General features: G+C 35.8%; 1 protein-coding gene across 1 annotated transcript in view; it reads left to right on the forward strand.

Moving 5' to 3' along the window:
- The window catches only part of pths (probable ATP-dependent RNA helicase DDX47), a 39,672-nt gene extending 29,721 nt beyond the window's left edge, over nt 1-9,951 (forward strand). The window contains exons 8-9 of the mRNA XM_081751095.1: nt 2,004-2,132; nt 9,762-9,951. Coding sequence (XP_081607221.1) covers nt 2,004-2,132; nt 9,762-9,893 — 261 coding nt within the window. The 3' untranslated portion in view covers nt 9,894-9,951. The remainder of the gene's footprint in view (nt 1-2,003; nt 2,133-9,761) is intronic.
- The last annotated feature ends 847 nt before the right edge of the window (nt 9,952-10,798 follow it).

Genomic DNA, 10,798 nt, shown 5'->3' on the forward strand with positions numbered 1-10,798 from the left:
CACATACTAGTTCCTAAGTGAAGTCTTGAGCCGACTACGGTAGGTCCCATAGTTTTGGAGCTGTGGACCTTTTAAGTTCATTTTTTCATGTTTTCAGCAGCCTATAACTCCGAAAGGAAGTATTTGTGCACCCAAGTTAGTCTATAATTTTTGTCTTATCTTGGTGTCAACCTCCCAAACGTTGTCGGTGTTGTTTTGAAACACACTGTATATAGGTTAAAGAGGGTTCCTACTGGTCGAGGGAAGCTCAAGGAAAAAGACTGGAAATTAGGGAAATTTTATTACATATATTTTTTCTAACATTAATTGTACGTACATCAGTTTCAGCTTAGCCAACCATTATAAAACCTATATGGTTTTTATTGCTGTTTTTTGTTGTGGGTGGATATTAATGATCACAGTATGGGACGTTGCTCAGATTTTTATGGGAGGTAAGTGGAATATATGTATGAGCAATTTATTACTACTTGTGTCTAGAATAAATGTTCTCATATATAAATGTTCACTGTTATTTGTTAATTCCTTATTTATATGTCAGCGTCATTTATACCTGTCATGCAGGTCAGGGAATTTCCTGCCAAAGTCAAAGGAATAGATTTCTCCAGATCAGTAGGAACCCTGTTTAAAAGACATATGTATTTCAGTTCAGAAAGTCAGAAATGCCACACATTATCTACATTAAGGGATTGAAGATGCTGTAGCTCAACTGATTTCAGAGTTAAGAACCTAAACACAAATTACAGTACAACAGATATATCTTAATGCATCTGTAACCTGTTATTCTATATTGTTTTTGCTGCGTGATCTCTAAATCCGAGCCTTATTACTTCCAAGTTGCCTTCATTATTGAGAATGACTACTTAGTTTCCCTGACATTAAAGAATTTCTTAATAATTTCCCTTACCATAAAGAACTTCTCAATAATTTCTCTGATTTTCCCTGACGAAAATCAAATGCTCTGATTTTCCAAGTTTGTGGGAACCCTGTAAAACTACTACTTGAAACTAGTGAAATAAAAATAATCATAAAGATCATCAATAAACAGGTAGATCTCGTTCAGCATAAAAGGGAATAGGGTAGGAAAAGAAAACATGAATATTTTTACCTCCTTCATCGAACAGGATACGCACCTGCTTAAAATGCTCGACGTACTGACCCCAAGGCTCAAAGCAGGACTTCTTGCTGTGGTGCATCTCTTAATAATTGTGCAGCTTTATTACCTTATACAGTTACAAACCTTGACCGAGTGAACGAAGTCTGTGGAGTAGGTAATTGAAGAAGTACTCTCTCTTTGTGCTGGAACCAGGTTAAATATGTTAGATCAATAAAGTTCGAGTTTAGACTATAATGACATCCCAGTCTAATCTGTAGTTCTCCCTCATAACCTCTTCAAGATGAAAATATCTAATAACCAAAGCGCAATAAATGCCCCACGGATCATGATACTTATCTCCCCGTAGATTTCGATCTGTTGTCATCGCTTTAGGTCGTTACAGTTATTCTCGCGACGATTTGTCTGTCCATTCATAGTCTTCATCCAGACGCTGCTTAAACCAGTGCATATTTCCATTTGTTAGTTAAGATCGTTTTCAGCCAGCAGTTGCAGTTTGTGAGGATGAAACTGTTGAGTTATGGTTCACAGGTCTGCTGAGAAAACCGTTTTCCCATTTTGGTATGGAAGGTTGTACTTGCCTGACCCATCCAGTACTCTTCTAATGTTTCTGAACTAGCAGCTCACTGTTTTATGATTCAGGATAACGCTTCTTAAATATCGTTGCCACTTGTCTCGATTGCCCTTTTTTCACACATTATTATTACCTCCACTCGTTTCTCCAAACTTAGCAAAATAATCTCAAATATTGACCTATACTGGTAGAACATAATCATAACAAATTTCCTGTGAGAAGGGACTTTTTAACCCATCAGTGCTAGTGCTGTTTCATGTTATATGTTTTGTGTATTCCTCTGATTGATTTTCATTTAACTTTTTGTTTACTTTAAAGTATGATGTGGAACTTTATCAGCGAATCGAGCATTTAATCGGAAAGCAGTTGCCACTGTATAAAACAGAAGAAGATGAAGTAATGATGCTGCAGGAAAGAGTAACTGAGGCTCAAAGAATGGCTAACATGGTGAGTGTAACTTGAAATCATTGTGTGAAAAATAAGTGTAAATTAGAAGATGATAGTTTAGTAAATCTTCCCTCAAAGCTCATTAAAAGAAAGAAAGGAAAAAAAAAAACACTGATATGTTTCCCGTTTATCTCGGAGCTATTGTCAGTTTTTTTTTTTTTTTTTTTTTTTTTTTTTTTTTTTTTTTTTTAAGGTAATCGTTTATAGAAGTACTAGATATATATATGATCTAATTTTATCTCATTTTTCTAATTATATCACTCTTATTTCGAGCACTATTTTACCTGTGCCGTTCATTAAATATACGAAAGGAACAAATTTATATGGGTAACACATGTACGATAGGGGAAACATTTTATTCCAGTGGCGGCTCTTAGTGGAAAGCACAACAGTGAAAGTAAATTTTATTACTACAAGCTAAGGGGAGAAAGCCTCACACAGATTTAGGAAGTTGTATACAAGAATTAGTACAAGTAAGCTTTCTACTCTAAATTAGAAAAGTTTATATTTTTAACTTGTAGCGATAAAATTTTAATTTTCACCGATGACCTTCCTCAGGAGCCACCACCGGAGATCCAAAAATTAGTTTAGGAAATACTCAAATAAAAGTTTTCACTGTATAAGTAGATAGCAAAACGCACTGTTGCGTGTTCCTTATCGAAATATTTCTAGTGAAAAATTTGTGTTCCTATCCGAAATTTTTTACCCGTTTAAATCGTCATCTTTAACACTTTAAAGTCTGATGAAAGACACAAGAAGAAAGTGATTTGAAATGTGTATGATAAACACTGAACATCATAAGAATCAAGTACGCCATATACTATGTATATATTCTGTGCCAAACGTTGTAGTACTAATTTGTAGGGGTAGATGGAAATTTAAAGTTCATTTATTTATTGTTTGAGGGAATAAAACGTCAGAGCCATGCAATGAAGCTCTGGGAGAGAGTGATAGAAACAAAATGGAGGAAAGAAACCGAACTAACAGAGAACTAATTTGGTTTCATGCCACGACAGTCGACAACGAATGCAATATTTGCACTTAAAATGCTAATGGAAAAGTACAGAGCATACCAGAAGGATCTCCATGTAGTTTTCTGTTGGGATGTAGTATGGGCAGGAAGTTACATGAAATTGTACACATGCCGTTACGTAGCTGTTGTTAGGTAAATATTATGTGTAATGTTAAGATGAAATCGAATCGCTAGATTATGAAGAAGTAATTAATGTACGTGTGAGTTGAGATTAATATATTTAGTTAGGAGCCGTAGCGATTGTGTATCCACAAAATAATTGTTGGATAGATCTTGTGAAAAGTGTATACCATAAACAGGTATAGAAATAAAATAAGCATTTCTACGAAAAGGTGTTACTGATTTGGGCAGGTCTATAGAATTACAGTAGACACAATTGAGGTATGTTTATATTCTTTTAGTAAGAATATAGAATTTTACATTTTCATCGACCTACAGAAAGCGTATGTGTTTGGTGGGTATTCCAACTATACATACGTATAATTCAAGATATGTATGATGTAGAACAGAAGTGAAAAACACATGTGGAATAAGAAGAGTTCACAGGTATCTAGTCTTAGCCCATATCTTTTACAGTTATGTTGAACGACCTTACAAAGGATATCCAAGTGTTAGCATCAGACTAAGAGAAATTAGGTACCTGGAGAAGAGCAGTGGGCTTAAAATTAGTGCAACCAAGAATGAATAGTTGAAGTGTTTATTCAGCAAAGAGAATACAAAAATATGATTGGACAAAGGAGAGATAGAAAAGATTAAGAAACTTAAGTACAAAGGGTGTTCAAAAAGTTTTGCACAGTGGTGTCTATTTATTTATTTATTTATTTATTTGTTTGTTTGTTTGTTTGTTTGTTGCAGGAGGAGAATGAAATTTTTTGTGAACATACTTGGAACATTTAGTAGCTATATACTGAGCCTACTCAGTGTAGCCCCCATTAGCTGTGACGCATCTGGTCCAACGTTCTTTCCATGATGTAAATGCACTTTGGTAAAATTCTGGGGATTGACTTTTACACCATCGTTTGACACAGGAAATAAGGTCTTTCTCACTATCAAATGTTTTACCGCGCAGGTGGGCATTCAGACATTTTTTGCTCTCAGGTTCGGACAAAAACAACCATATTTCATCCTGGGTAATAACGTCATCAAAACACTGTTTCTACTCTTCAGTAAAGATCGTCATGAGACCCTCGCACACATCCTTCCTCATCTTTTTCATTTCTCTTGTCAATAATCTAGGCACCCAACGTGCACAGATTTTTCTGTACCCTAGTGATTGTACCACTGATACCACACTACCCAATGACAAACCAGTCATTTCAGCAAGCTGTCGTGTCGTTACACATCTGTCATTTTGGATGATTTGATTAATGGTCTCCCTATTCACATCACACTATCGTCGATGGTCTACCGCATCGTAGATTGTCCAGTAGAGAGAAATCACCTTCTTTAAAGCTCTGCAACCACCGCTGGATACTGCTACAATCCAATGTGTCCTCCTCATAAACAGGGAGCAACTTCCTGTGAATCGATGTGGCAGGGTCATCGCCGGTCTTGAAGAGGAACTCCATCACCGACCGTTGTCGCAACCTGACATCTACTTCACGGTCCATTATGGCTCGCCTGTAAATAAAAGAAAATACTTTTATATACCAACTTATAGCTAAATGTTCTAAGTATGTTCACAAAACATTTCATTCTCCTCCTGCAACAAATAAAACAATTAGAGACCACTGTGCAAAACTTTTTAAACACTTTTTGTACTTGGAATCAATGCTACAGGAAAATGCAGGAATAGAAGAAGACATGAATAGCAGAATTAGCAGCGGTTGGACAAAATAGAGAGAAATAGAGAGGCAGGAGTACTGAGTGACCGTAAAGACTGATACGCATAAAACAGTAGTGAAACTTGCATATTATACAGAGCAAAATGATAGATGACGAAAAAGAAACATTCTGAATAGAAGTTGCATTTTGCAGAGATGAAGGTGCTGCGATGAATGTGTGGAGAGACGCGGAAGGATAATTAAGAGAAATAGCAAAAGTGAGACTAGTAGTAGAAAAACTGCAAGAAAGAAGAGTGAGGTTGTTCGGGCATGTAAGAAGACCTGCAGGATACGTAGCTCACTGATTAAATGCTATAGAACCGAATGGGAGACGAACACGAGGTCGACCAAAGAAATGGAAAGATTGTATATAGAACGATGAGATGCATGGTGGATATGGCATAAGACAAACAAGTGGAGGGGAGCGATCCGAAAAGCCGACCCCAACTAACTAGGAGGAAAAGGCGAAGAAGAAATAATAGAACATAATATATTTAATTTATAATCCACGCGATAATATACATATCAGGGATCGATACCCTGTCAGTGGTTATTTTATTCACACTGGCAAAACGATTTGATACGAAAGACTCTCTCTCTGTGTTTAATCGAAATTGCGAATTTGTTTTTATAATGTAATTTATATTTGGAACAAAATATAAGGTGTGATCAAAATACGGTGAATGTTTCTTTTTAAGCAGCAGCAACTACTGACGCTACAACTATTTGATTTAATTTGTCCGATAGCCTGATCCATTGAGACAGGCAGCGTCAAATTAGAACATGTTCTGACTTGTCAGAAGACTGATTACAAGTGATATGAGCGATTTAAAAGTGGAAATGAGTCGGTAGAAGACGAGCAACGTTCAGGACATCCATTAACGTCAAAAACAGAAGCAAACATACAAAAAGTGGCAAAAATTGTTCATTCAAACAGGCGAATAACTATTCGAAATCTTTCTAAAGAACTAAACCTTTCGTACATATTCGTACAAAGCGTTTTAACCACCGATTTGGAAATTAGAAGATTGTGTGATAGTGCGAAATTCGTTCCCCGACTTTTTTGACTGACGAACAGGAGTTTTTGGCCAAAAAAATATTCCCGTCTGTCCACTTCTACCGTACTCTAGATATAACATGACGCGATTGTCTCTTCCCCAAAATTAAAACCGTGCTTAAAGGAAAACGTTTGCACACCATTCCTGATATTGAGAGCGATAAATCAGCTGAACACCCTTTCAAAAGAGGCTTTCCAGAAATGCTTCCAGCCATGGATTCAACATTGGAAGAGGGGGGGCCGCGGTGGCTCAGTGGTAGAGCATTCACCTCTGATGCTTGGGGTCCTTGGTTCGATCCCAGCTCGCGCCAAATGAACTTTGTGGTGGAGAAACACCGTGTGCGTGGGTTTTCTTGGGGTTCTCCCGTTTCCTCCCGTTTTCTTCATTCCACCATTTCATTCATTTCTCATCATCACCGTCTGCTTTAGCCTAAGCGGCATAATCGTGGGACGTAAAACTCAAAGGTTTTTCAATGTTGGAAGAAGTGCATTGCTAGCCAAGGACAGTACTTTGAAGGAGATTAAATCAAATTCCATGTAAGCTTATTACTTAGTTTCTAATAAAATTATTCACCGTATTTTTTGATGCTGTGCTGGATTTATTCAAATTAAGGCTGGAATTTAACCCTTATCCGGGCAAGCTATTTTTGTAACGTAGACTGCAACTGGGGCCTTACCAACTCGATATGTTCATAACTTTAACTTCGACTAAAGATAGAAGAATTCAGAATTTTATGACATCGAAATATTTATGGTTATTAAGAAATTCGAAGAAAAATATGAAGCTACTGGGCCTGGGAGGCCCCGGTTGCCCGGATTAGGGTTAAGATGAAACTTCAAAAAATTTTTAAAAATATATATTATTAATAATAATAATAATATTGAGATTTGATTCATTGTCAGGAGTCCGAAGTAGGATAGTGTGTTGATAAGTAATGTCTCAAATGATAGCAAAAATGATAGATATGATCCCAGAATGAAACTGTTTATGACGTTGAAACTAATGAAATAAACCTGAAGATGTTGTATTAGCTGTAAATAAAATTTCTCCGTACAGAAACCTGGACTTTCGTAATGAGAGACTTGGACATAGATTGGCACCTCACAGCTTTTGTGCCCAACCATATAGGGTGACACATAAGATAGTTTTACTTTTCACACACATGTACGTTTCTTGAGCAAATTGACATCTATATTATGGATATTTGTAGTGCACATCTAAACAAAATCATACATGTTTAAAATCTTTTTGATTTATAAGACGTGTGTGTGTCACTATTAGGAGAAATCAAACAATAGATACAGTGTGTTAGTAGTGTATATTTTTCATGTATAATACACGTGTTCATAAATAATTAAATAATCTATTCCAGCAGAATATAAAGTATCTACTGCATCAGATTGGCAACGAACGACACACTTTTTAGCGCCAACCATAAAAATTTGATTTTCTTGAAAACTACTCATGAACTTTTATAGTGACTTGTTCTATTCAGCTCAATATCTATCCATCTTCTAGTTTGTCTTCCTCTCCTTTGGACAGGTTTTTTCGTTAAATGCTAATAATGTTTAATTTTACGAATGGGAAGCATAGTTGCTTAGTTGTGGAGCGTTTATTTCTGGTACATGATGTTCCTAGTTCGATTCCAGGCAGAGCTGGCTATACCATATATGCAACACGTGCATTTGCACGGGGCGGCAAAATCTATCATAAATATATTATTTCAAATAAATATTTCTTGTTGAAAACAGACTTCGTGATGATGGTAATTAAATTTACTAAGCTGACCTTCTATTTGAATACTACATTCATAAATCATGTTTAGGTTACATTAGTTACATTAGTTTAAGGTTACATGGTCAAATAAATCCCAGCATGAATTGCTTGATTATTGTCAAATACAAGAACTCTATTCTCGAACAATAGCGAACACCTGTTCCATTTAGTTCGTTATCACAGTTTTGATATGAAAACTAAGCTTATCTTTCCCATAAATAAGTTTCTTATCATTGATGGTGGAAACAATTTTTTTTTTTTTTTCAACAGATGTAGAAGGAAAATCAAGAAATAAAGATAAAAGAACTAATTGCACTGGAATTGCAAACTGATATATTGAGATTACTATTGAATTCTATAAAAAGGATTACCTCCTTCCTTCTGCATGTGTGTTTGCTTTATCTTTCACTAACATAATACATTATTTATTTAAAGAAAAAAAGAACAGACACAACGAGATTGTATTTGTAGCGTTTAGGCCTTTTGGAATGCAAGTGCTCCTTCCCTCCCCTTCGTTGTTCATGATGAGGTAGCACACTTAAAATCGTGTATTTTAAGATTTGTTCTTTCGGAGAAAGGGGCCGACAAATTGCCTAGAGCCGGCCCTGATTCCAGGTTGTGTAAATGTGTGATGGACATCATAACAGTGAGTTTTCATGGGGTTCTACCGTTTCCTGTAACATTGTCAATTCCACAAACTCATGAAAGTAACATAATCATTTACTTTGTTTAATAATCCATCTCCTTTGGTCTAAAGAGCATAATCGTAAGATTTAGACCTCCCGGTAGTCGAAGTGGTTAGCGCGCTCGTGTCTTTGATGCACGGGGTCCATGGTTCGATTCCCAATGGGAGAGCATTTGAACACATTACGGTAATTCGGATTCCACCTTAAACTGTAAGTCCATGTCTCATATGTTGAAGAGAGACATAAACAGGGTGTCTATCGGTCACGAAAGTCATTAAGTGTCACGAAAAAGTCACGAAATCAAAAAACGGTCATGATAGTCAAGAAATTCAGCTTTTGGGTCACGATTTTTTAAAATTTGTACACACATAAATACTGACTGAAACACTTTGTTCTATAAAACGTCAAAATTCACGGCCAAAACTGTCAAAGGTCATATTTAGACGCTAGCAAATCGCAAGCAAAGCACGCTTCTATCGCATGCATGAAAATCCGGACTAATTCGCATCCAAATTCGCTCTAGAAAGTGTTACGAAATTTTGTAGTTCGGTAAAGAAAAGGTCACGAAAAAGACACGAAATTTCATTTTTGAATTCTAGTAGACACCCTGATAAATTTCAGCAGTCCAAAACTCTTTTAGCGTGTAATGTCATACTGTAAAGGATAAGATAGTGTGCAAACTCTGGTACCAATTTTAATATATCCTTTAGTTGTATACAATTCATATCACAGAATGCTGAGAAATCTTAGATTTTATTTTGTATTTTAAATAAAACTAAACTTGATTTAAATAGCTTTGATTTAATTCGATCACTTCAAATACTATTACAATCCGTATCTACGCAAGAGTATACAAAAACTATAGTGAATCCTGGTATAACTTTATATGTAAAAAAAAAAAAATCCTACTTCTGTAGCTCAACGAAATTAAGTTATTGGAGGTTGATATTACACTGTTACCTGACAGATGATTTCAGGCGTAACGTCTGATCTTGTGGTAATAATGTATATTATTATAATTTAAATTGCAAATTAGTGCAACTCTGATTGTAAAGGAGTCGGTTGCCTTTGAAACGTCAGTTGAAATAAAACACGGATGAAATATCAACAAGTTTTATATATTTAATTATAATACTATGTTGTTAATATCTATAAATTTAAACTTACAGTGATTACGAGGTTAAGTTTGTATTAGTTGAACTTTGAGGGTAAAAGTAAAGTTGTTTCTTAAACTTCCTTTGTTTCGTTTGCAGGAGTTGAAGCAGCTGGAAGAGAGGAAAAAGGGTAAAGGAAAGAAGAGAAACAAAGATGATGAGGATGACACAGAAGAAGCTCAGGGTTTACGGAAACGATTGAAGAAGAAGAACAAAGGAAAACACAAATGAATGTCCTTATATTTATGTATTTATATAAGAATAATAAATATGATTGTACATAATTAAATATTTTACATATAAGTTGCGGTCTAGACTACTGAGAGGTAATCAACATGCAAAAATACAGATCTTTCAAAATCCACTTGGAATATTTTTCAAAGGTCGTAGGTTCGATTCCCGGTGCGGACACTTGGTCGAAAAGGTGTAACAGCTTTTTCAGGCCAGCCATCCTGAGTGTGAGGTTTTTCCTTGAGCAAATGCCGGAATGGTACCGAACATAATAATCCCAAACCGCTTCCTTCCTTCCTTTCCTATCCCTTTCTTCCTCTCCAATTCCCCGGGCAGTGTGATCGCAGAGTGACGTCATCCGTCATACATGATGGGCTAACATGATTATAGATGCCGAAAACCCAGAAATCTAATTCCTAATCCTAATCTTTCTTTTTAAATGCTATCAAAAGGTATACAGTACTTCAAATTTGGAATCAATACTTTTGATTACCTGGTATTTAGGCGTTTACAGTCTTAGTCGTATAATGTCCAGTAATGACATCACAAGAAATCTATTTCTTTGCGGATGTTTTCGATTATATTTTGAGAATGAAAACAGAACTAGAAACGAACTTGAAATGTGGAACCAGATTTACCCGCTCGTTTCCAATGCCATGACATGGCGCGTCTTTTCTTGTACTAGTTCGAGAGTTATAATGCTTTAAAGTATTTTGCAAGTTACTACCACATGATGTACTTCCGACGTAATTTTCATTGGGTTCCAAAACGAATGCCCTACGTACGAAACTTTACATTTTACATACGATACTTAACCTACTTGTTTACCTGTTATTGACCTATAAACATTATACAAGTAATTTGTGTTTACATTCCAGAAAGAAAAAAGTTTCTTAAGAATAAAC

Source organism: Thermobia domestica, chromosome 3 (assembly GCF_964235325.1).
Source record: "Thermobia domestica chromosome 3, izTheDome1.hap1.1, whole genome shotgun sequence".
NCBI classification, from domain to species: domain Eukaryota; kingdom Metazoa; phylum Arthropoda; class Insecta; order Zygentoma; family Lepismatidae; genus Thermobia; species Thermobia domestica.